Source organism: Engystomops pustulosus, chromosome 2 (assembly GCF_040894005.1).
Source record: "Engystomops pustulosus chromosome 2, aEngPut4.maternal, whole genome shotgun sequence".
NCBI classification, from domain to species: Eukaryota; Metazoa; Chordata; class Amphibia; order Anura; family Leptodactylidae; genus Engystomops; species Engystomops pustulosus.
Window position 1 is genome coordinate 156,370,972 of NC_092412.1, and position 26,941 is coordinate 156,397,912.

Here is a 26,941-nt window from a genome sequence, read left to right on the forward strand (position 1 = left end):
AACTAGGTCAATAATTGTACACCACATGGTTTAAACAACTCTCACAGAGGGTTTGTATTTAAAAATTCCATAATTTATATAAAATTGTATATAATCATGTAATAAATTCCCATATATGGGGTTGTTGTATAGCTAGAATAAGAACCACACGCACAGATCAGGCGCAGTTCTTGTGCCCCAATGGCGATTAAAACCATGGCACATATACCAGCAACAGTATATCCATTAACATTTAAGAATTTTTGGGTGCTGTGTCCACTATACAGGTTCCCCTGGCCACTACACACAAAATAGGTATCTATATTCTAATTTTTTTACACAGGATTCTGGGGTTCATTGTGGTGGATTTATGTTATACATATATTTTATTTGATTATGCACAAATCCAGATGTGCTTTAGTTAGACCGATTCTTGTCACATGCTCTACGATATCATATCCTATGTGGCTAATAAGCTCACTGTTTCAGTATATGCATTTGCTTGACAAAAGGGCCAAACACTTCTTTCTGGAATAAAACTGACACTACATTTTCCAAGTGCTGTCTCCACACTTTATTTTTGGCAGATTCGTGCATCATAAAGAATAACACTGTATAATAATCGTGGTTTTGTGCCTTAAGTGGGATATTTAACAAGATCAACACTTCCTATGGCATACTTCATCGCCCCTGAACCACAGTGAGGATGCACTCAATTCTACATCCAACTGCTGTAGATAGGAGTTGCAATTTACTAGTTTGTCATACATCTTTAATCTTATGAATAATGGGAAAGCACAAGCTGTGAATGTAGCCATTCTCCAAAGTGTGCACTTTTTTCATACATTTTTTTTGCCTGTTTATTTAATACCAGTTTTTTGTTTAATTAGGAGAATACCCGACAAAGGGCAAATTTCCCCTGGAGGAGTCTACAGACATGGTATTGGTCTGTCCCACTCCTGTCCTACGGTGTTGGGAGGATCATGGGACCCAGAGCATAGCAAAGAACAAGTTTAATTTGAAAACACAAAATGTAAATAAATATAAAATAAATTAAAAAATCATAATAGAGACCTAAATACCTTCCTCACGTGAATGACCACTATTTGATGGAACTTTATACTTCTGCAGGGTTTTTAAGAGGAAAGTCACCCACCTGTATAATGAGAAAGAGAATCACAGGCATATCCATGGAAAATAAAAACACTACTTAACAAGAAAGATATGCGAGGTCCCGCTAATATTTTGTTTTTCTTTATAAATCATTAGTTCTTGTTCGAAATGTTGGAAATCTTTGCCTGTTACTTTTATTACCTACATCATGCAGAGCCTTGTGCCTGTGCAGGTCTGAGTAAGTAGATGTGTCCTGCATAAAATATATGGTTTACAGAGGGTCTGCCCTGTTAAGCATCAGTCCCCCTCCATCAGTCTGTGGTCCTGCATAACTTCATGTTTCTAATGAGATCATGGGAAGTGTTGGCAGGATGTAAAAGATTCAAAGGTCGGCCATTTTCAGACGTGCCGATGCCTAATGTTTTTATGATTTTTACTATTTATATATTTTTTAAAATTTTTAAAATTTTTATTTTGACTATTTTTCAGACCCTAGGTTTTCTGATCGATCCTATCATATACTGCCATACTACAGTATTGCTGTATATGGGGATTTTCCTCCTCATTCATTACAATGTGCTGATAGCACATTGTAATGAATGAGTTAAAAGGAAGTAGCCTTGGGTCTTTGGAAGACCCGAGGTTACCATGGCAATGGATCGCCGCTCCCTGATGGAGCGACAATCCACGACAAGACCATTGCCGGCAGCGAACGTTGGGAAAACACCCGCGATGCAGCAAAGACTTACTGGCTATGGAGAGCCTGCAAGCCCTCTCCATGCACCGGGAACCGGCTTTCGTCGTACTAGTGTGGCACAAGTCGAAAAAGGGTTAAAGGAAAACTGTCAGAAAAATGTCGATTCTGACCTTTTTGACACTATTTTCCATTATGGGTTTCACTGCTGGGAATAACCGTTTTTATCATTTGATTGGGCATTTTTGGACTAAGGTTGCATGTTGCATCAAACTCTCGGTACTTATACGATTTCAAAGCCAGAACGATTCAATACCAGGTTTCTGTTACATGCGGTACCGAATGACTTCCACAGACTCCCTTGTATCTGCAGACATTTGTGTAACATTTAAAGGGTTCACTCAACTAGCCTCACAAGGTGTAAAGCTCATAATGTGTTGCATTTTGCAACATACATCTGTGATATTTAGTTCAGCAAAATATACTAGAAACAAGAATCCTAGAAGCGATTTATTATATGTATGATGTGGTACATTAAAAAGTTTCCTTGTTATAGAGGATGCCAACCTGATGAGAAATGGCACTGGAGGTTAATGGTTTATACACTTACTTTTGCATGTCAGTCAGATTGTCTGCAGCAAACACAAATGGCTTGTATGTCGGGTGGGAGAGTTGAAATTCACTGAAACAAAAATATAAATCATTGATCTAATATATTCATGAACTACCCATAGTTAAGAACAGGATCCCATTCATGCAACTTCTCTTTCCTCCTGCTGGTGTGTGTCTGTGTGTGTTCCTTATGCACAACTGACCCATACTTTCTTACATACATGTTTTAAAATGCACAGGATAGTAATTGTGATTAACGAAGAGTTGGAAGGAAGAACGATTAAGATTCCTATATATATATACGTACATTTGCCTGTACTGCGAATGCCTGAAGGAGGATCCACCTCCGAAACACCTGTTCACTCCGTCTAACCATATGGACAGTGGGACGCTAAACTCATAATACGTTATGTAATATGGACGTTGAACTAAAAGAAGTGTGGCGATGTATAACACCTTGTTTTATTGATGTATGAAAATAAATGTAAACTGTTTTTATGCTTTAACGGCTTGCAAATATTTTTTGTGCCATTGTGGTCAAGACTACGGGAGCCTTCTTGAATGTATAGCTGGAATGAGTACAGCATCTATAAAAGTTCCGTATTTCAGTTATTTGTGATGCAAAATATATAAGAGCAGTTATCTACTATCCCAGGAATATATACACAGTGAAGAAAATTATTATTATTAGTTTGCCCACTGACAAATGCATGTACAGTCTATTGTTAAAAAGGCATAATATCAAATGGTAGATTTCCTTTGAAATTAAACATAACTTCAAAATGATGTAGCGATAGTGATGCAGGATCATATCTTGTTATTCTCTGAACAGGGTGTTTTCAGCAAAAAAAAAAACACATTACAAAATTATGGTAATGAGGCTCTGGCACAGTTGTGTCTGTGACTCTCCTATTAACCTAATTATCCACGCCTCCAGAGTGCATGAGATACCGTAGAACACAGGTACTGGGTAGCATGCAGCCCGCTTCGTGCGGCTGTGCCAACAAAAGCCTTGCATCGGCGCAAAGAGCCAAAGAGCTCAATTTTTGTCTCATCTAACCACAAAATCCTGATCACTTACAGAATCACTCATGTGCCTTCTGGAGCAGGGTGACCTTGCGCACACTATAGGATTTTAAACCCTTTTGACGTAATGTAGTATCGGTGGTTTTCTTGGGAACATTAACAAGTTCCCCCATGTAGTTTTAGGCTCACCTTCCTAATGATCAAGGATACACCACAAGGTGAGATTTTACATGGTGCCCCAGATCGGTGTCAATTGACAGTCATTTTGTATTTCTTCCTTTGTCTCCTCACCCAGAGCGTTAATTTTGTAGCCCATTTAAGCCTTGTACAAGTATATGACCTTGTCCCTGACATCCTTAGAAAGCGCTTTGGTATTGCCCATTTAATTTACTGTACTCTAACCCCATGCCACAATGATCAGCTGCATGAGTTATCAATTGTGTCTGCAATGAAGCTTCATTGTTAATCCTTGCTCTTATGACAACCAAAACATTTTGGTTGGAGTTACACTTATAAAACATACAGTTCCAACTTCAATTCAACTTTTGTAACTTCCCTATTTTGTACAAAACTGGGGAATCAAATAAATACACACATTGTAAGTACTTACTACTTCTTTTTGGGTTTTGCCTCCCGAGGGCTTTCTAAACTATATGAAGAAATATTTAACAGTCCCATAGCCTTTTCATCCTAAGGGAAAAAAAAGTATAAAACCTTTTAGGTAGATGTCTCTACAATCTATGAGATTTTGTGGTTGGAAAACTAACTCTGTGAAAGCAAGTCACAAGAACATCATTCTCCCCAATGAACATTTCAGGGTTTAGTCGTCATTTGAAATGCAAAATTTCCCATTTCTTTCTGTAAAACTAATAGTAAGGCAACTAATAAATAAGTGATTCTTTAGACCTAAAAAAAAATAAATAAATATCATGATGCAACAAGATTTTGGGGCTTCTATATGGAAACTCAATTGGGAAGATTTATAAAAATTTATCACAGTTTCTGATGTGGGTGATAAATCTTGTGTAGCTTAAGACTGTCGTACTTTGCACTTCCAATTACTTGGCTAAGTTTACACCAGAAAGCTGCTCCAAAATTCGAGTCCATTAGCATTATTTTCTGGCTCAAATCCATGCCCCCTTTATATAGGCCAGACTCCTTTGTCATATTAGCTGTAAAAGTGTCTGTAAACTGTCTAAAACCTTGGTTGACAAACCTCTAAAGTTACAGAGGAAGTTGTATGTTTAACAACATACATACCTGTGGTGAGCTGTACCAGTACAGTCGGTCTTTCTTAAGAACACACCAGCAACGTTTCCACTTTTGAGACATGAAGCTCGCAACTTCTTTTCTCTGCCATAGCCATCCATCGCAATCTGGACTACCCAACTCCTTGCAGGACACTCGTCTACGACTTAGTTTGGTAACTGTTCCTAGGTTTCAAGAGGCACACATTTATAACAGTCAATATAAACAAACCATACTGAACTGCAGCAGTTCTGTCTGCCTCGGGATGCCACAAACAGAAGGCTTCAGCCATTGTATCACCAGCACTTCGCTGGTAAATCAGTTATAATTTAACCAAGCTGGGGGATAAAAAGCAGCCCAGGCAAATAAATCTTGCCAGCCCAAAATACAATAGCAGTTTAAAAAGTACTTTACTTGGTTACCCCCACTTCTGCATATTATGTTTACTTTACCCTATACTGTAGTTAATAAAAATGGGATTAGGACTTATTCAGAGGAACTTTTTGATCACCTCTTCTTGGAAAACATCTGCACAGAATAAAGATAGTCCTGCGGGCTGAAGGGACCATGTAAAATACGTTTTATAGATAACTATAATACTTAGGTTTGATTTCCACAAAATATGGTCACCACACAGTATTTATTTCACAGAACAAATGTGTTTGCCAGAATAAATCCTATGGAAACAGCAAGCATGAGAACTGGAACCCAGGGGGTGGTGGCTGCAAATCATAGAGGAGTGCCGGCATGCCCCCTTATGAATACACCCGACCGCATTTGGTAGAGGTCAGAAAATTAAGGTACATTTTCCTAATCTTTTCCTGAAGAAAGGAGGATAAATTTAACATCAATAGAAAGGTGCTGGGGAGTGGATTAGGTGACTATGTTTGAATGGGGGCATAATTTAGGCTGACAGGTCCTCTTTAAAGGAAATCTACCACCAGGATGAAGGATTGTAAACCAAGACCACTGACATACTGATGTGTGCCCCTCTGGCAGGATCTGCTCTTTTTATAGCTGTGTATGCCCTGTTTTTTTTTTTTTTACAAAAGAAAGTCTTTTTAAAATTATGCAAATTAATCAGAGGGGCTTCAGGCTACATAGGTGTTAATGGAGCCTGGAGCCCCTCGGGCTAATTTGCATGTTTTTTTCAAAGCCTTTTTTCTTAAAAAACAAAGGGATAATAAGTTTAAAGAAGAGTGGAATTCACTTGAGGGGGCACACTTCTGTAGGTCAGTGTGCTTAGTTTACAATCCTCGATTCTGGTGGTATATGTCCTTTAAAGGGAACTTGTTAACTGGAAGTTGCAATTTTTTCTGATAGATTCCATTTGCCTCTGGCATGTTGCTTTCAAAAGTACCTTTATCATGTATCTGAATAATTACACTCATTTCTTCAACAATACCTTGCATGACAAAGGCAATTTTTAAATCAACATGCCAGATGCGATTGTAACCCAATAAGAGACACCAGCACAAACTCTGCTGGGCGGGTATAAGTCAGCCGCGATGGAGAGGAGGAGGGGTGACCCTGCACACAGCCCATAACACAGGGAAAGATGGGACATGTCCTATCTTTTTCCTGTGTACGAAGCGTTATGGTGCCACTCTGCGAGGCCATATTTACTCTAGGGGGATATACATATAGCTGCAAGCTTGTGGACGCCCCCCTCTTTAATAAAAGAGGCAATACATATTTACTGGATTTCAAACATGGTCTCAGCACAAGAGATATTGGTATAATTACCTTTCTGACTTTTTGGAGTGGCACCTAAAGCCTACAATGAATATGAGAACAGTATAAGTAAAATTGTATTCAACAGTTACAAAAAAATACATTACCAATCTTTCCAGATGAGCTTAGAAAATAAAATTGTAATATGGACTGACCACAATGTTATAATGTATTATTCATTTTTAACACTTTTTCACCTCTACAAGTTCCATAAGAGTGGATGTCAGAGGTTGAACTCCCATCTGTAATGCAACTGCCCTAAGTAAAGGAGTGGCTGCACTTGTGGATTATGCATTTATGGATTATTGATTTTCCATAAACCTCCACAACAGCACTGATGCCACCCAAGGCCAGGAACACTTTAAGAGCAACCCTCCCCTACAACCTCAGGAATATCAGAATACCAGTAAAAAAAATTGTACTATAAACCATTATTCAAATATTCTAAAGATGAAAAAACGAGGGATGGGAAAAACCCCATGATGTTACTTTTCCAGTAAGAGCAATACTCATATTTCCCCCTCACCTCCATAACATCAATGTTATCAGAGGATAAACAGAAAAATAACATTTAGGGTGGGGCAGCTGCAGACCATACTTTCGTACCGAATTATCACCTACGTCACTTTTGTCATCTCCAGCAAGCCTTATTCTTTAGAAAAAAAAAAAAAAGACTTTATGAAAATATTCAAATGATCTGGAGGGGCTCCGGTCTACAGCACCTCTCTGCTCCACCTGCTAACATATGTCATCCGCTCTGTGTTCATGGCAGCATGGTTGCGCCCGCCAATAAGCAGATGCTACAATCAGTGAGCCAGTTCAGCATTGCTGAATTATAATGTATGTATGCTCCCCTGCTCCTGGCCGGGCAGATAGGGGAGAACAAAGCTCTGCTTTTTTCACACCCAGGTTCCCTGACGTCAGAAGCCAATTTCCAACTTCCCCCTTCCTTGCCTATTGAGGTAAACAACCTTTGTGTTATCCGAATGTGTTTTCCTTGTATCTGAGCACTAAAGAACTATAAAGATTCCCATACCACAGAAAGTTCCCTTGCATGTGAAAAGGATTTTTGCCATAGCTTGATCCCAAAGACTCTGAGTAAAGGAAAACTGAGTGAGCTCTCCAACAACAGCTAGAACATGATGAAGTCCGGATACAACCAGGGAAAGCTGCCAGATGGGCAGTGCAGTGTATATTTCTACGCCAGGTTCTACCTGTCATAGAAAAATGTGGAGCATGCAAACTCTCACTAGCAGCAATGCCCTCTGCTGGCCCGCTACCCCCCATCCACAAATTCTGCCATAGAAGGCCAGACCAAATAAATGTCCACCTTTCTTTTAAAAACCACCAATTTAGAGATCTCTTTACCAGAATTGGTATCTAAGCTCCGTCACCTCTGTGTCCCTGGTCTTCCAGATGGAAGTCTTTTCTGAAGGTTTCTTGTATGTATCTGAACCCATAGGACCAATGGTATGGTAGAAGTCACAACAAAGAATGTCATATCATGTATATATCCATTATATCCTTTATTGAGACTGGAGAATTTTTAAGGAGTACATTCTCTAAGGGATTGAGGACACTTTGTATTCCAGTAAAAAGGACATCATTCTCTGGGAAACCAGAAGGACACCTAGGAAACACTTTTCTGTTGAGGGTGGAAGATCTGACCTCCGTTTATTTTCCATCCTAGAAAGTCATCTAAATATGGTATTATCTAGATGTGATTCAGGTGAAGATATACCACCACTTCCACCACTACCTTTGTGAAGATTATATGGGTTGCTGACAGACTGAAAATACTTGAACTGAAGGAGAGCAAGTGAACACTTTAGAAATACCACAACCTGAAGATGAGGAAATAGGATGACTCGGAAAATAGTAGCATGCATCTTTCAGATTCTACGGTTTCCATTTACTGTATGCATCCTGAGTCAGTAAGTTTGAAGTAGAGTCTTCACAGTCTCCATTTTGAATTTCTTGTAAAAGAAACCTGTTCAGCCTTTTCAGATTCATAAGGTGTAAACCATTTGGTTTCTTGAAGAGAAACATAGGGGAGTAAAATCATTTCTGCAGCTGATCCTGTGAAATTTTTGTTGAGATATATTTTCTTCTTCCAACAATTGCTTTTCCTTCTGATCTCGATAAATGCAAAAATAAGTCTTTCGAGGAAGCGAACCAGAATGCTAAAAAACAGGGAGAGGATGTGGTTTATTCAGCATGCCCCCACTGGAAGATTGGTATAACTGGGAATTTTGCTTTTGTTTCTTCCTCTAAAGGGTTGGCATTTCTTGGCTTTGAAGGCCTTTCTTTGGTTGTTGAACTTTGTTTCTTGGAGAAATCTCTTTTCATAAGCCCTTCTAGAAAATCATCCAGCTCTGACACAAAAACAATCTGTCACCCTTTAAAGGTACTACAATAAGCTTATTCTTAGAACCTGTGTCACAAGACCTGTTCCTTCTAGCTTCCAGCTGTGTTTCATAATGCAGAAGCTCCAAGGAAATCTCACCATATTTTGCAGAAGAATCAGCAATATAAATTTGTAGCCAGAGGTAGCGAAGACAAAATTTCTTCTCATACGAGTTCCAGCTATGAGCTGTTCTAATCACATTCCCATTCATTTTGGCATTTAAGAATCTGCAATGCTAGGTGTTTGAAAACAACTACGAGAAAGTAAAGTTCTCTTCATGAGTGAATATCGTTTGCCCATCAGATTCTTTAGTAGAACTGCATCCTCAAACAGAAGTACACTTTTGGAACCTTGTTCCAGGGAGATGCATCCTCTTCAGCAAATGGATATTTACATTTGAAGAATATCGATTTCCCGTAATTTCAGAATTGACTATTTTGGGGATAAATACGGTTTTTGAATGAAATGTTAAATATTTAGCATTAAAAACCCCTATAAAATCAACCCATTTTTAAATTTGCACGCCTCAAACTATCAGTAACAGCTTTAAGGAAGATTATTAACCCGTTGAGTTGTAATTAAATCAAAATGGAGATCAAATTTAGAATGGTCAAATGTTGTCGGTTATACGTTCACTTATCCCTAAAATTTACACATTTCCAAAAGATAAAATTTGTTATGCAATTTCTCCAGAGCATAGAGACCCTCCTATTGTTGAAAATTTAGGAACTTTAGGAACTCTACTCCTAAATTTAGGATATTTAGGAGTAGAGTAAAGTAGAAAAGCATCAATTCTGTACTGGATTTTTTACTTTTTTTTCGTGTTCACCTTATAGCCTATTAATCATGTTATCTTTATTCTATGGGTCGATATGACTACGGGGATACCATACTTGAATACATTTTCTTACGTTTTACAAAATTTGCCAAATAAAATCCTATGTGGGGAAAAATCTATTATTTTTGCATCGCCGTCTTCCAAGTGGCAATACATCATGACTTTTTTGGCTACATAGCTGTTTCATGGTTTGTTTTTTGGGGGACATGTTGTACTTTGCACCAGTAGCATTCTGGAGTACATATGTTTATTGATCACTTTTTATTTCATTTTTTGTGGGATTAAATAGGGAAAAAAAAAATCATAATTTTTGGTGGGTTTTCAACAGGTTTTTTTTTTACGGCGTTTATCGTGCGTGTTCAATAATTATTTACTTTTATTCTATGGGTTTTATACAGACGTGGTGATACTATATATGTGGGGTTTGTGTTATAATCAAGACTTTTTTTGTGCATTATATGTCTCTTTATATGTTATGGGGCTTATGGACATTTTTATTGATTAATTTATTTTTTTATTGAATAAAATTTTTTTTTTTACACTTTTTACACATTACTTCCACCATTGGACATGAACAAGCAATCATCTGATTGTTTATTCATGATAATACTCTGCAATACTTATGTATTGAACGGTATTAGATGTTTCAGCCTATGCATGTGGCGTCATAGATGCCATCTCACAGGCACTGCGGGCAGGCAGTCCTGGGCTCTTAAAGGTAAGTTAAATACCGCGGTCAGGCTGACCACAGCATTTAACGGGTTAAATATCAGTGATCGCAGCCTACTCCGAAGAGTGGGGGACCCAGAACGGGAATAGGTTAAAGGTAAATGTGGTGGTAAAATGCAGTATGGGCACACGACAGGTTGCAGAGAGTTGCACTGTGACAGGGCCTGTATGAGGGAGACATGCAGCAGTTAACTGCTGAAAAAAAAGTGGGTCCCCTCTTTTTATTGCTTTGATCTTAGTACTTTTGGTACTTGATATGGTCATAACAGGATGCTCAAATACTAAACCTCTGAAGACAGTGATAAAAATCAATAGTCTTTCGCTTCCCGACAGTGGAACTCCTGATATAAAGCACATTGCTCCTTCTTTAGGACACAAGACACGTGCTGGCATCTTCCCACTGCTTCACGTCACTGCACAACCACCATGTTACGTGGCCAGTGCTGGAAAGAAGCAGCAGCAACATGGCCGTGGAAGAAAAGTAGAAACCTCCCTATGCAGCAGGGGAAATAAGTATTTGATCACAGCCCGTTTTGCACTTTTTCCCACCTCCATATCATTCTTTCATTATTATAGTGTAAAAGAAATAAAAGACTGCAGAATTATTTTTTTATATTATAGCAGAAGCATGACCAAGGGTAACAGAGAACTGTCTAGCTACTCTCTAGCCTCCTATAAGATATATATATATATATATATATATAAAAAGGCTTTTATAGTAGTAACTACAGCAAGCCAAGTAGACTAAACCGGAATAGTCAGAGGAGAGAGTCTGGGAGAACCAGTTTCCACGGCTTTGCAAGTCTCTTGGTCACTAGAGACAGACATACTATTAGTGCACTTAGCACATGTCACAGGATCCAGCAATGTAGACAGCACCACAGAGATCTCCAAGATCACCCCCTCGCAAGTGTTCCAAGTTGCTTCCTTCCCCAGAAGGCAGGGAATCTCTCCTGTCAAGTGCCATTGTGGAGGCAACAGGAAAATGACACAGCAATAGCCAAATACAGTACAGGGCAAAATTCTAACAGTCTACTTACTAGGGAAATTAGGAATATCACAATAAAAATCTCTCATACCCTTTTATCATTGCTTGGCTGACCAGTACTTGGCAATTTTCCCAACTTCTTATCGACTTGGTGACTTTTAGGGCTATTAGATGTAGTCTCTGATTTCTTAAAAGATTCTTGAAGAACAGAAAAAAACATGACAAAGTTTACTGAATTATTATAAACAGTTTTGTTTAAAACCCATCACTTCATCACTTAAAGAATGAGCTGGATCTGCAAATGGTGGGAAACACCGTTTTCATATGCACTGTAAAAGAATCTTTAAATTAATAGAGCAAGTCTCCTGTGACTATTCTAATAGTCTCAAGAGTGCCTTAGTCCGATTTTTTTTTTCATTGAGATGATTAATGATGACAGTTTGCTGCTCACAATCTATGAAGTGGGGATGGAGTATAAGGATCAGAATAAATATATGTAAAACATTGGCTACAATTGATCTATTGTGTATTTGTGGTGGTGTACAGCAATTTATCAGGAATTGATGAGGAGTGATGGACCCTCATAACTGGAGAAAGACTTTTATTCCTTCACTCGTTATGTTAGCACCAGGCCATCCCCCCAACACACACAGTGACACATCTATTCAAGAGTTTGTGGCTGGTATTGCAGTTCAGCTCCATTGTGAATGAATTCAGCAGGTAAAAATGCTACTGCTCACCTTCACGCTCTTGGAGTTCTTCTTTTTGAGGAACTGTAGCTCTGGTTACAAGATTATTTTCAGATGCTGAAGACCTCAGTACTCCAGGAGATAAGGGCACAGATATAAGGCTTAAAATATAAAAAGTAAAAAGAACCTCTGACATTTACATAAATAGAAAAGACCTGACAAATATCAATTCAGATAACATTTTCTTCATAAAACCAGTTCAATACAACATTTTAACAAAGTTATTGATAGCTAATAATTAACTAAACAAATTTACAGCCACAAATTGGCACACAGGATTACTTTGTGATGCACAAAGGAAACATTACAACACAGTGTGCATTTAAAATATCAATCCAGATTTACATTTGGAGCAGTAGACAGCAAGCCCCTGTCTTAACCTTAAGTAGGGCAGTAATCGGGTACATACTGACCTTATTCTCTTTGGCTTACAGCCAGAATGGTTCACTGGGACGTACCAAACTGGCAGAGTAGCTCCACTAGGCATGGCCGGCGCATTACATGATGCATGGCAGGCACGTGACATGGTGTGCTCTTCAGCGTACTGTATCCACCATGCCTAATAGTGCTCTTCGGCATACTGCACCTGCCATGTCTTGTGGAGCTGCTCTGCCTGTTTGGTGCTTCCAAGTCAAAGAAATAAGGATTATATAGGCATGGTGACTGTGGAAATATTCTTATATTTGTTATCAATGACCTCCTTACTTCTAAAATGAACTATTAAAATGATCCTATTGAGCATGAAGGGCAACCTTATCCCCTCTGTGATTTAGCTTTACAGGCTGTCACACTGTCTCACTTTGTGCTGCAGATTCAGAGGTTTACAGTACAGAGAGCCCTCCCCACCCTCCCACTCAACCGCCATGGCAGCCCTTCATTAGTATAATTTCAAAAGTTGAATTTACAAAGAAGAGGGCCATGGATAACAAATATCAATTTATAAATATAACAAATATAAAATATTTAAAAATATGTGCCTCTGGTTTATCATGCTTGATTTTGACAGTAGATTTCCTTTAAGTAAGTGATGTAGCCCTTTGGCCATATGTACATGTGCACTGTCAATCAATATGGAGCTGATGGGGATAGAAGTTTTTCCTGCACTCCGCTGAGTTTTATGGGATGCCTGAAGGAGCTACACCTCCAAAACTTTTGGATCTTGTAGTGGGATCTCAATGCCTAACACACGCAGGAAAAGGAAAACGTATATACTTTGTATCAATATTGTCTAGGAACTATTATGCTATCATAACATGATATAAGACAGTGGTGGCGGACCTATGGCACGGGTGCCAGAGGTGGCACTCTGAGCCCTTTCTGTGGGCACTCAGGCCATCACGTACCTTCCTCTAGTCCCAGACAGTCCAGGACTTGCTGGGCACAGAGATATTTTCAAGTGACAGAGCTACGTGGGACTACTGGAGGAGTAGAAAGGTGTGGGCAGATCTAGATTATCATTGTAGCTCCTGCTCCGGCCCTGACAATTCTTCCTGTTTATGGGAACCTGGAGGGAAGTTACAATGATCATCCAAATTCTATTTTCTGCTTTATTGGTTTCCTCAGGGTGCTGATGACAGCAGGGAGTATAAACCACAAATTAAATTTCTGTGTTGGCACTTTGCAATAAATAAGTGGGTCTTGGTTGTAGTTTGGGCACTGGGTCTCTAAAAGGTTCGCCATCACTGATATAAGATGAATATGCTAATTGGTTTGCATGCTGAAATATGATAAAAAGGAAAACTATTGTAGATATATTGAGTGTGGTTTGCACATATTCAGATGATGTGATAGCTTCAGAAGACTGAGGTATCTTCTATTGTGCACCTAGTTAGTCCTCACCAGGAACTAAGGAATGCTAGAAATCACTATATGTTTTTCTACTACATGCTCCCAGCTGATTCTAACACTGGTGGAGGTGGCAGCTTAAGTGATGAGAAAATATAGGTCTGCGGTTTAGAATGATTCAACAGCAAATTCTGAAAATAATTTCTAGGATTGCTACTCCTTTTCCCTACCTGATTGTGGATTTAGAACTGGAGTCTGACCCACTCCTTGGACGGGGGATGTCCTGAAAAGAGAGACAGTGAAAACTAAACACACACACACACAATCCAAAGAAGAAACTAAAATGTATTTCTAAAGCTCATTCCAACAGAGTGGGAAAACACAGTTAAAGGGAACTTGTCACCAGGGACCTAATTTTTCACTGAAGACAGATTGTAAAAGCCCATGACACCTGCAGTGCAAAAATGTAATTTTTTTCACATTTTTCCTAATTTTTTGAATTGAATTTAGAAACCTTTTGCCATTGGTCTTTTTATTTCCATAATTTTCTTTTACGTTGCCATTTTTTTTTACGGATGTGAGGTGGTTTCAAGTTTTAGTAGCAACTTTTTTTTTTCTTGAAATTTGAAAAATGCGACATTTTTGGTGACCAATTCAGTTTTGAAGTGGCTTACAGAGGCTTTTGTACTATATACCCCCACAAGTGACACCATTTTATGAACCTAACATCTCAACCTATTCAAATCAGCATTTTAGAAGTCTGTTAACCCTTTAAATATTTTTCAGGAAGCAAAAATGGATTGAAAATTTAAAAATTTAAATTTTTTATTATGATTTTTCTCATTCAGCCCTAAAATGGACACATTCAGAAGGAAGGTGTGGCAAATATACATCCCAAATTTTTTGCCCTGCTTCTTCCGAGTATAGCAATACCAGACATGTGGATGTCAACTGCTGTTTCGTCTCACAGCGATGTCCAGAATCCAGAGTTAGTGCTATTGGGTTTTTGGCAGGCCAATTTCAAATGTTTTGTGGTGCCACAGTGTGATTGAGAAGCTCCTGAAGAAACAGTACAATAAAAAAAACGGAAGCCCCGGGACCTCCAGCCGAACTCCCGGGACCTCCAGCCGAACTCCCGGGACCTCCAGCCGAACTCCCGGGACCTCCAGCCGAACTCCCGGGACCTCCACTCCACTACTCCTCCAACTCCTAACAGATCGCACTGAATAGTGCAGTTGTGGGGAATAGGGTTAACGTACAATTGGGGGGTTTAATCGAGTGTTTTGGGGTACAGTAAAAGGGACAGATCACTAGCAGAACTCTCCCTAACAACTCCAACACCAAAATGGCACTGTTAGAGACCGTTCGGCTAGCAAGATCAGCCCCCCAGTGTCACAGATTGCTGCCATTTGCCAATCTGAATCGATTGGCCAATGGCGACAATCAACGTCACAGGACCAATCAGATCGTTCCTGTGATGTCATCCGTGGGGTGTCGGATAGCTATGCAGACACCTCCCACCGACGTGTCACCCTGTCAATGGTGACGTCCTAAATGTGAGTAGCGCTCGCGTCCGATATATCGGACGCTGAACGTTAAGTCACTGCGCTCAGCATCTGATATATCGGACGTGAACATTTTAAACTCCTATGGAGTATTTCTGACAATATTATACTCCTCGAAAATGGAAAGAGGAGTATTATTACTCTTCCAGAAAAAAATTAGTGCAACCTACCTTTACAACATCTTCAAGTCAAACACTTCAGCGCTGAGAAAAGTCTCCACTTTTTATATACAGCTCTTAGTAAAGTACGACTAAAATTTTTAAAACATCACATTTGATAAATTTGGTATACATAAGTTTGATAGGCTCAATATGGCCATCTTCACTTTTAAAACTGTGGTGTAAAAATGTAGGATGTCATAAGATTTAGGTGTATTGACCCAAAAAGTCACAAAACCCTATTCTGGAGTGCACAATTATGTGAACACAAATTATGTGAACACAAGTAAAGCCAGTTAACTCAGAAATTCTTCCTGCGGCCAAAGCAGAAAGTAGACAATATAGGTTGCTGTCTAGGTTATCAGCTTTGGCCTGCTTTTATGAAATGTATGACATTAAGCTTATCTGCACACGACACGTGTAGTTTCTCAGGCCACAAGCAACAGTCCCATGAGCTCTTTGTGGAACGACTTATCAGCAAGTGAACGCCCCTCACATGCCAATGTCTAGAGGAAAATACAGTCCTTTGTGGACTGGATGTCATTGAAAGAAAACAGCAGCTAAGGAGCTAAACACAAGCAAATTTACGTAAAGATTAAGAACTGAATTTCCACAAAAATTACAAATTATTGGTAAATCTGGAGTGCCTTTCACAAGGAATGTCATTTTTAGCTGGTGACAGGTTCCAATAGCCCCGGGGGCTCAAACTCGCGGCCCGCGGGCCAACTGCGGCCCGCGGGACAATATTTTGCGGCCCCCACCTCCATAGCCGGTAAGTCTTTGCTGCATATTGCAGCAAAGGCTTACCGGTAACACCCGCGATCGGTGCTAGCACCGATCGCGGGTGTTTTTACAGCGTGGGCTGCCGGCAAAGCTGCCGGCAGCCTCAAACAGATAGCGGCGCATGGGCGCCGCCATCTTACCTGGGATCGCCGCTCCCCGTGTAATGTAATGAATGAGGAGGAAAATCCCCATATATTGCCATACTGTAGTATGGCAGTATATGATAGGATCGATCAGACAACCTAGGGTTAAAGTACCCTAGGGAGTCTGAAAAATAGTATAAATAAAAATACAAAAAAGTTAAAAAAATGATAATAAAAAAACCTAAAATTTCAAATCACCCCCCTTTCCCTAGAACTGACATAAATATAAATAAACAGTAAAAATCATAAACACATCAGGTATCGACGCGTCCGAAAATGCCCGATCTATCAAAATATGATAACCTTTTTTTCAATGCGTTTAACCCCGTAACGGAAAATAGCGCCCAAAGTCGAAAATGGCACTTTTTTGCCATTTTGAAAAATATAAAAAATCTATAAAAAGTGATCAAAAGGTCGTACAGTCCTAAAAATGATATCATTGAAAATATTATCAAATTTCGCAAAAAATGACACCACCCACAGCTCCGTACACCAAAGTATGAAAAAGTTATTAGCGCCAGAAGTTGGCAAAATCAAAAAAAAAATTTTTGTACAGGAGGTTTTAATTTTTGTAAAAAACATTATAAACCTATAACAAATTTGGTATCCCCTTAATCGTACCGACCCAAAGAATAAAGTAGACATGTCATTTGGGGCGCTCAGTGAAAGACGTAATATCCAAGCCCACAAGAAAATGGCACAAATGCGTTTTTTTCATCATTTTCATTGCATTTGGAATTTTTTTCCCGCTTCCAAGTACATGGCATGGAATATTAAATACCATCACTATGAAGTGCAATTTGTTACGCAGAAAACAAGCCATCACACAGCTCTGTACATGGAAAAATAAAAAAGTTATAGATTTTTGAAGGTGGGGAGTGAAAAATGGACATGAAAAAACAGGAAAGGGCCCGTAACCGGTTAATCCCCTTCCCTCCGGTACTTGAAGAAGATGAAGTCGCCGCTCTGAACGCACTTGGTGCAGGTCAGAGCGGCGACTTCATCTTCTTCGATGGGAGGCAAGTACCGGGGGGGAGGGGGGGATGGAGTGTCCTGGGCTCAGTGCGGTAGGAGCTTGGGACCCCTCGGTGCACAGGACGCGTTCATAGAGAGAACACGTCTCCCAGCATGGGGCTTTCCTTGCGCTGGGAGACGCCATGACATTTGAATCTGAATAATGATATTTTGTAAGCGCATTTTGTGTGGAAAACTTGATGCGGCCCAGCCTTACCCAGAATCTACCTCCAGCGGCCCCCAGGTAAATTGAGTTTGAGACCCCTGCAATAGCCTATTGTTATGCCGATTTTAATAATGTTTTTGATAGCATTTTGAATCATTCTAGTATTTTAGATTAGTTTATTTTACATTACCTGGCTCCCTCCCAGCAGTGTGTGGCAAGTCCACAGATAGGGGGCAGCTGCAACCCGTGTGTGCCTGTGTCAGTCTACTCTCCTGCAAACTCATCCAACTCCCTCCCCTCTTCCTGTCATATTTGATGAGCAGGCAGGGGAGGGAGATCGTGAGGTGGAAAGAATGCTTGAATCGCACACAGGCTGCAGGTGAAAATGCCTCCCCTCCTTGGGACTCATCAAACACTGCTGGCAGGGAGCCAGGTAATGTAAAATAAACTATTACAAACTACCAAAATGATTTCTAAAATAATTTTTAAAATCAACATAGCTTGGGCTATTGGAACCTGTCACCAGCTAAAAATAACATTCCTAGTGACAAGCATGCTTAAAGAGTGATGTACACAGCACAGTTTATAACTTGTGAGGCGATTTGATAAATAAAAATAAACTGTTAAAAACTTGCCAAAAATCCCACAAAAAAATACAATAAAAAGTGATCAAAAAACATATGTACTCAAGAATACTGTTGCAAAGTGTACAACAAGTCATCAGCCACAAAAGTTAAAATGTTATGCCACTTGGAAGACGGCAATGCAAAAATGATAAATTTTTCCCACATTAGGGTTTTATTTAACAAATTTTGTAAAATTTAAGAAAAAATATTCATGCATGGTATCCCCGTAATCGTATCGACGCATAGAATAAAGATAACATGAAAAAAAAAGGAAAAAATCCAGTACATAATTTATTATTTTCTACTCCTGCCCACAAAAAAACAGGGGAAACCATTCCCAAAATGGTAACACTGGAAAACGCATCTCGTCCCGCAAAAGAAAATGCCGTCACATGGCCCCAATAACGAAAAAGCTAAAATTTTAAAGCCTAGGAAGGGGCCAATGAGGAAGCTAAAATCCTGGCAGCTGCAGGGCGCTCCTTCCCTTCTGTGGCTTACCGTCCGCCCATAAAACAAGTCACGGCCACATGTGGGGGGTCTCTGTACTTCTGAGAAATTGTAGAACAAATTGTATGGTGGATTTTATCTTTTTAAAATGTGTAAATTTTAGGGCTAAATGAACGTATAACCGGTACAATTTGACCATTCTGAATTTCACCTCCATTTTGATTTCATTACTATGAAGATCTCAAAAGGTTAACAATCTTCCTAAAAGCAGTTTCTGATAGTTTGAGGGGTGCAGATTTGAAAATAGGTAGATTATATAGGGGTTTTTGATGCTAAATATGTAAAATTTCATTCAAAACTGTATTTAACCCCCAAAATAGTCAATTCTGAAAAAATGGAAAATCGCTATTCAATTTGTAAGCCGCGTGACATCAAAATAAATTATTCAGATAATTTCAAAAATTATGAAAATGTAAAGTAGACATATGGGAAATGTTATTCAGCAATTTATTTAGGTGGTAAATCTATCTGCCTGAAAACGCAATGATTTCGAATTTTGACAATGGCAAATTAAAAAAAAAAAAATTCATAAATTTTTCTTTTTTTTTGTAAATAAAACCCAAAACTCTCCAGCCAAAATTTACCACTAAAATGAAGTACAACATGTAGGGAAAAAAAAAAAAACACTATCTTTAGTGGCTATGTCCTTAAGGAGTTAACTGGCTCTGGAAACCTTCCCGTTTACAAATAGAAACCGAAATCCTGTCCCACTAATGCTGATCAGAGAGGTCACAGTTTGTTAAGATGGAGAAAGATCCAAAACATGAGCCAAGCACTTGTGTCAGTTCAACACAATGGGGGAGATTTATTAATCTGTTCACAACATAATTTTGTCGTAGTTTGCACTAAAAAAAAAAACCTGTCTGCGCCATATTTATAAAGGGTTTTAGACAGTTTTCTCCTACGACTAGTTCGACAAAAGGGGCGTGGCCTAAAAAAGGGGACATAGCCTCGCAACCAAAAGGTTTGTGCACCACAAATACTGCTTAACCGACAGAATTGTGTCCTAACTTTCTGGCGTAAAGTAAGCCAACTAATAGGAATGGTGAAGAACAACTAGACAGTCTTATACTAGGATAGATTTATCATCCAGCATTAGACACTTATTATTCGGGGGCAGAATAAGACTAAGAATAGTCTAACTCTGCACTGTCTAACCTTATAAATCTGCCCCTGTGTGTCATATAGTTCATGCTATATATGTTCAGTTATGAATCACACCCCCAGCCACACTTAACAATGTGCCAAAGAGGCTTACTCACTCTCCTATATTATACAATAGGGCAAAGAAGGAAGTTGGAAAACAGGTTCTTTGAATAATAGTCAAAAAATAGTCTCTGCCAACTGACCACATTCAAAGGAATGAAGATCAGAACAAGGTTTATTATGAAAAAAATAGTATGAGGTACAAAAGAAAGGCACAAAAACTAAAAAATAAAAAGAATTTCTGCACCGAAAATTGGTCTTTTTAAGGGCTGGTCTGATCATAGGGAGGCGTCTTTGTAAAAAGTGATAAAGACATCAAAGGTCCAGGATTAATTAGAAATGCATTCATTATTTAGTTGTTATTTAAAGGGAACCCGTCACCACATTTTCACAACTACAGCTTGTGGCAGGTTTGCATAGAGCCCTATTAACTGACTAACACCTTTTAGCTAAAAATTGTTGCCTTGCATACACAGCCAAATCTAGAGGGTGTGGAGTGTGTCGTGGCCTCCTTGGGCTGAATCCTGCAACTTCTTCTCAGCATTCAGCAATAATGACATGTGAAGGAGTTGTAGGATTCATGCCCCCTCGACACCCTCTAGATTTGACTGTATGCAAGGTTATAAAGATTATTTATGGGTATCGGAGATAAACACTTTTTAGAAGGTTGTTCGGTAGTAAATAGGGCTCTATGGGAACTTGTCAATAGCTGTATTAGTGAAAATGGGGCAACAGCTTCCCTTTAAGCCTAGAAATTTCAAAGTAATGATTGGTTCTTAAATTACATTTTATTGCAAGTCCTGTATATGCCACAAGGATGTCACTGCTTTCATCAAGCCTGGGCACCAGTTTTTTTGAAGATTTATGAAGGCGGGGAGTGAAAAATGGAAATGCTGAAACAAAAAACGGGCCTGGTCGTTAAGGGGTTAAGCAGAGATCTACAAAACAGTGAAAACTTATTACAGAAAGTAGATTGGAAAATTGTATAACATTTCACTTCACAAACCATTATTTGCTGAAATTGGGCAACCCTTTTAAATCTTGCACGTTTACCTATAAAAACAAATGAGCTGAAAAGATTTAACTTTTGGCTGAGATGAGACATTTTAAGAGGTTAAAAGGCAGAGAGTTATTTCAAACACCCTATTCTGGGTATTATAGAAGCAAGAACCATCGTTCTGGTGTCAATGTAAAGGAGTCATCATTCAAATCATATGTTCTGTACACTACAGAAACGGAAATACAGACAGTGTTGGGAATGAAAGATGCTGATGAGGAGCCTTTCACTTCCTTCAGCTCACAGAACCGATTAGATTTGAAAGGTGTGTTTCCTGGCTTTAGTATGATATTAAGCAAATTGGTTCCAGGTAGGACAGAGCCTGAAATATAGGCAACTGTAATGACTGTCACTCTTCAGGATCTAAATGCAGATCTTGTCAGTTAATCTGCATATGACTTTGGAAACTATGTTGTTAATCAGTTAACAAAAAGATTCAATATATAAGACATATGAGGGAATGTCATACTCTGAGGGGTCTGGTAGTGCAGTGGGGTTTTCTTGAAAACTCAATTGACCCCTTTGTAGTTCATGGGATCTTTTGGACACCGTTGGTCCATCCATTATAGCACAGCAAAAGGTTTTTAGTTACATAGGACAATTATCTTGACTTAGACTATGGTTGTAATACTATAATACTGTTAAATCTTTTCTTACCTGCAAATCTTGAGCATTCAGTTCTAGAGAAATGTTTGAAATAGGAGTAAGAGTTTTGGCATATATGGTTGATGACATTGTATTTGGGAGGAGTATCTGTTCAGAACTTGGTTGAATAGACGTCGAGTTGAAAATAACAGAGACAGGAGGCAAAGAATGGGATGAAGTACCAGAACTTGGCCAGGTATGATGGCTCTGTGAGAAAAACTCACACTGATGCAGATTTACTTCAGGCAAGTTTTCACTGGAGGGAGAGGCAACTTTAGCTTCTGTCGCTGAAGATATTAATACAGTGGGTGCACTGTACACTGGCAGAATGTTTTTATGGGTTATCAAGGAGGTGCCATGCAGTAGAGTTGGAGACAAAGGTGCATCAGTAGTAAGTGGCGAGCCTGGTAAACTGCGTGATGAAGGAGTCTTGAAGATTCCACAGACTTTCTTTTCAGTTAGAGATACGGAAGACTGAGATTGGGCGATGGTTACTTTCTTAAAAACAATATCCACACAGTCTGATCTTTCCTGTAGTTTTAGAACCAGGTTCTTCTGTGTCCATCCAACCTAGGCACAAAATACATTGCTCAATTTAATATCAAAGAATCATACTTTCTAATACAATAGAAAAACAACACTTTTAGGTGATCAAATTGTCAAAAAGATCAGCACAGTTCAAAAATAAATAAATACCACCCCCCAACTGCCTATTTTTTTGTTTGTGTGGTAGTATTTGTTATGTGGCTATGTGTGGAATGTGTATTTTTTAAATCAAGTAGGTTTTATTAAGATTTTCAAACTTTTTTTTATAAAAGCACAAGAAAGAAAATAAATACATACATACATACATACATACAAAACCCTCCACCCCCCCCCCCTCCCTCCCCAGAGAGGGGTGTCTCAATATCCGACGATAGCTGTGAGGGATTGTACAGCCTCATATTTTGTGTGCTTTAATAAAACCATTTGTAAGCTAAAAAAAGAAATAAATTAAGTACAGGTGATCCCCTACTTAAGGCACCCGACTTACAGATGACCCCTAGTTACAAACGGACCTATGGTAATTGGTAATTTACTGTACTTTAGCCCTATGCTACAATAAGCAGCTATAACAGTTATCAAAGGTGTCTGTAATTAAGTTTTATTGGTAATCCTGATTCTTATGACAATCCAACATTTTTAAAATACAATTGTCACATAGACCAAAAAAAAATCTGCAGAGTTACAATTATAAAGTATACAGGTCCGACTTGCATACAAATTCAACTTAAGGACAAACCCAAAGAACCTATCTTGTACGTAACCCGGGGACTGCCTGTACATGATTCCAAGCCACAACTGGACTGTAATTTAGAAATGACAACATTTAAAAGATTGCCAAAACTCAATTAAGTTCATGGAAATGGAAAATAAAAAACAAACTTAATGTATTGTCCACCAGGCCAATCATCTGAAAGGAAAAATCAGATGTTTAATTTTTAAAAATGGATGAAAAAAAATATTATTCTTGTAAAAAAAAATTTTATTCTTCCTCAGAACATTCTCAGAAACAAAGGTTTATCTGCTACACAGTGCCATCAAAAATCAAACGCCTGATAGACAAAAATATGTATGGTTGCATCTGAAAAACATCAGTTTCAATTCATTTACTGTGTATGGCCACCTTAAAGCGTACCTAATTTTTCAAAAAACTTAGGAAATAATTAGTGTACTTTGTTAGGAGAATGAGAATTGTAATCTTCATTTTCAAGCAGCTCACTCCCCCTTCCTACTCTGTAGAGCTTCCATGTAACCTGATTATTGATCTTATAAAAAAAATAATATATATATATATAAATAATATATATGACCTGAATATGAAACTGGACCGCTACGGACTGACACTATTATATTTAGTGACCATCTCCCCACCTTCAAAAATCCATAACTTTAAAATTTTCCACGTAGAGAGCTGTGTAAGGGCTTGTTTTCTGCGTAACAAATTGCACTTCATAGTGACAACCTTTAATATTCCATGGGAATATTGCAAATAAAAATTCCAAATGCAGTGAAGTTGGTGAAAAATGCATTTGAGCCGTTTTCTTGTGGGCTGGGATTTTACGGCTTTCACTGTGGGCCCCAAAGAACATGTCTTCTTTATTCTTACGATCGGTATGATCAAAGGGATACCAAATTTAGGTTTTATAATGTTTCCATACATTTACAAAAATTGAAACCAGCTTTACATAAAAAAAAAAAAAAAAAAAAATCATTTTGCCATCTTCTGGCGCTAATAACTTTTTCATATTCCAGTGTACGAAGCGGTGTGTGGTGTCATTTTTGTGACTTTTAATGACATTTTCAATGCTACCATTTTAAAGAACTGTAAGGCCTTTTAATCAATTTTATAGAATTTGTTATAATTTTCGAAATAGCAAAAAAGGGGTATTTTCAACTTTGGGCACTATTTTTGTGTAACAGGGCTAAATGCCGGTGATAACCGTCATTATATTTTGATAGATTGGACATTTTGGGACACAGCAATACCTAAAATATTTATGATTTTTACAGTTTATTTATATCAGTTCTAGGGAAAGAGGGACGATTTAAATTCTTAGTTTTTTTTAAATACAATTTTATTTTTCAGACCCCCTCGGGTACTTTAACCCTAGGTTGTTGTGCTAAATCCCCCTGTACTGCCATCTTGTAGCATGGCAGTATACGGTAGGATCAATACATCATTTATTACAATGTGCAATTCGCACATTATAATAAACGAGTTAAAACAAGACAGCCTCGGGTCTTCATATGACAAGAGGCTTTCATGGCAACCGCCCTCACCCCCCACGTGGCAGCAATCTTACCCAATATGGCAGAGCCCACAAGCCACTGGGATTTAAATGCCTCCAGCAGCTTTGCCCAAGGCATTTACATGGTTAACACCCGCGATCGGTGCCCGCACTGACCACCGGTGTTACCGGCGGGTGCTTGCTGCAATACATAGCAAATGCCTACCTTGTATGGAGAGGGCTCAGCTCGTGAGACCTCTCCATATACCCGCAGCCATCATGCGACAAACTATTACATTACATGTCAGTAAGGGGTTAAATCACTGCCGCCCAGGACACATCTACTGGTGTGTTAAGGGGTTAATACATTCTTGTGCAGTATCTACAGGCCTTGTTGCAACATCAGTGGGAAATTGTGCTCCCAGGATACCCATAAGGAACTTGTATTCATCAATGCCCAAACACATCTCCCTTTGTATCCAAGCGAGAGGAGGCGAAACAAGAAACCAAGTGTGAAACCAGTGTGTTATCCAACCTGTTTGACTTTGGGTGTTACTGCTGGACTTTGGTTTTCATGTTTTCAGGCCTAAATTGCAAGGTCTGTACCAGCGGTGGCCCATGTGTAGATAGGAGCTGTTCGGTACTCAGGCAATGGAATAATCTGGGTCAATCAAAGGTCAGGCCAGACACTGTACTGTATAAGCAATAAGCATCAGGAAACTGGTGGTTGGTCAAGGCAGGCAGCAGGGGACCGGATGATAGCAATATGCCATGGTCTTATACAGATAAAGATCAGGAACCTAGTCATTGAAAAGTCCAACGGTTCAACACATGAAATCAGCAGACCCAAATTAATCATACAACAGGAATAGACCTGCTAGAAGCCATATTTTCTGAAAGACTTGAGAGTTTACCACTTACCACAACTTGGTCATTCACTTGAATAATTTCATCTCCTGGAAAGATCTGGCCACATCGTTGTGCTGGAGACTAAGTATCAAAGGGACATTATTACTTACAGCAGTTTAAAAAGAGTAAAATGATGGCAGTAGTATTATTGAAAAACTAAATGAAAAAAAAAAAAAGAAACCAAGGAAAGCTTCACCTCCCAAGACGAGTCACCACATACACGTTTGATTATTTAGCTGTTTTTCATGTAGGTTCTTTTCATCGTAATCCTCTTTCATTACCGTATACACTTGTGTACACGCAAAACAAAACACGAGTGAAAAAAAACAAACTTACATACTCACCTTCTGATGCTTCCCACAGCTCCTCTTTTCTTCACTTCTAACAGAGAGGGCAGAGACGTGCCGATGCGTTCATCCCGCCGACACACACTATGATGCACTGCTGCTGCTGAAGTATATTGTTTTACACACAACGAGGGGCTGCATGGCATTTCAATACTAAGGGGCTGCTTCAGCCCCCTGCTTCAGTGGATTTCATCCCGGGGGAGGGGGGTTTGGGGCAGTGCATGGAGCATTTCTTTATTGGAGGAGTGCTGTGTGGGGCATTTCATTACTGAGGGGAGGCTGCTAGGCATTACATTACACAGGGCAAACCAAATTGTCAGCACAAAACAAGAAAATAACATTTGTCCTTCTTATTTGAACCCACTCCATTAACAATCCAACACATTACCAAAGACATACGGGTGTAAACCGGTCCAACACAACATGAATAAAAATATAGCTCTTTTTATTAAAGAACATAATCTAAAAGACTCATTACAACACAAAATAAATTGTTCCCGAATCCATCTAATTCATCACCACATCACAAAACAATTCATAATCGCATGTTTTCATAAGGCATCTCAGTATATGCAAATTGCTATATACAGGCGGTCCCCTACTTAAGAACACCTGACTTACATACGACCCCTAGTTACAAACGGACCTCTGGATTTTGGTAATTTACTGTACTTTAGTCCTAGGCTACAATAATCATCTATAACAGTTATCACAGGTGTCTGTAATTAAGCTTTATTGTTTATCCCGGTTCTTATGACAATCTAACATTTTTAAAATCCAATTGTCAGAGAGACCAAAAAAATTTTGACTGGGGTTACAATAATAAAGTATACGGTTCTGACTCAAACTCAACTTAACATACTAACTTACAGAACCTATCTTGTATGTAACCCGGGGACTGCCTGTATTCATGAGAAAGTACTAGTGCAAGGCCAACTTAAGGAGTACCTGTCACCTCAAAAAACTTACTTAAGTAAACAGCTCCTAGTGCTACAGCATATGCCGCAGTGTTAAACTGCTAGCATTATCGGAAACCTCCGAACACTTCAGCGCTGTACAATTGAAAACTGCGGACCAAGCTGTAAGCGGTCAGGTGTATTCATGAGGGGGCGGTCCAAAACGCTGTTCATAATAGTCTCATA

The 26,941-nt window shown here is 39.0% G+C and overlaps 1 protein-coding gene across 3 annotated transcripts in view; it reads right to left on the minus strand.

Annotated features, from left to right (window-relative positions):
* CNKSR1 (connector enhancer of kinase suppressor of Ras 1) overlaps nucleotides 1-26,941 on the minus strand; it is a 44,350-nt gene that overhangs the window by 1,896 nt on the left and 15,513 nt on the right. For 2 of the 3 annotated variants that reach the window (XM_072137071.1, XM_072137072.1), the window contains exons 8-17: nucleotides 25,465-25,533; nucleotides 21,785-22,342; nucleotides 14,133-14,185; nucleotides 12,109-12,218; nucleotides 11,460-11,566; nucleotides 6,419-6,449; nucleotides 4,685-4,857; nucleotides 4,035-4,114; nucleotides 2,397-2,468; nucleotides 1,062-1,135 (exon numbers count right to left, since the gene is read on the minus strand). In XM_072137071.1, the coding sequence (XP_071993172.1) occupies nucleotides 1,062-1,135; nucleotides 2,397-2,468; nucleotides 4,035-4,114; nucleotides 4,685-4,857; nucleotides 6,419-6,449; nucleotides 11,460-11,566; nucleotides 12,109-12,218; nucleotides 14,133-14,185; nucleotides 21,785-22,342; nucleotides 25,465-25,533 (1,327 nt within the window). The remainder of the gene's footprint in view (nucleotides 1-1,061; nucleotides 1,136-2,396; nucleotides 2,469-4,034; nucleotides 4,115-4,684; nucleotides 4,858-6,418; nucleotides 6,450-11,459; nucleotides 11,567-12,108; nucleotides 12,219-14,132; nucleotides 14,186-21,784; nucleotides 22,343-25,464; nucleotides 25,534-26,941) is intronic. The other variant, XM_072137073.1, reaches the window with a different exon arrangement.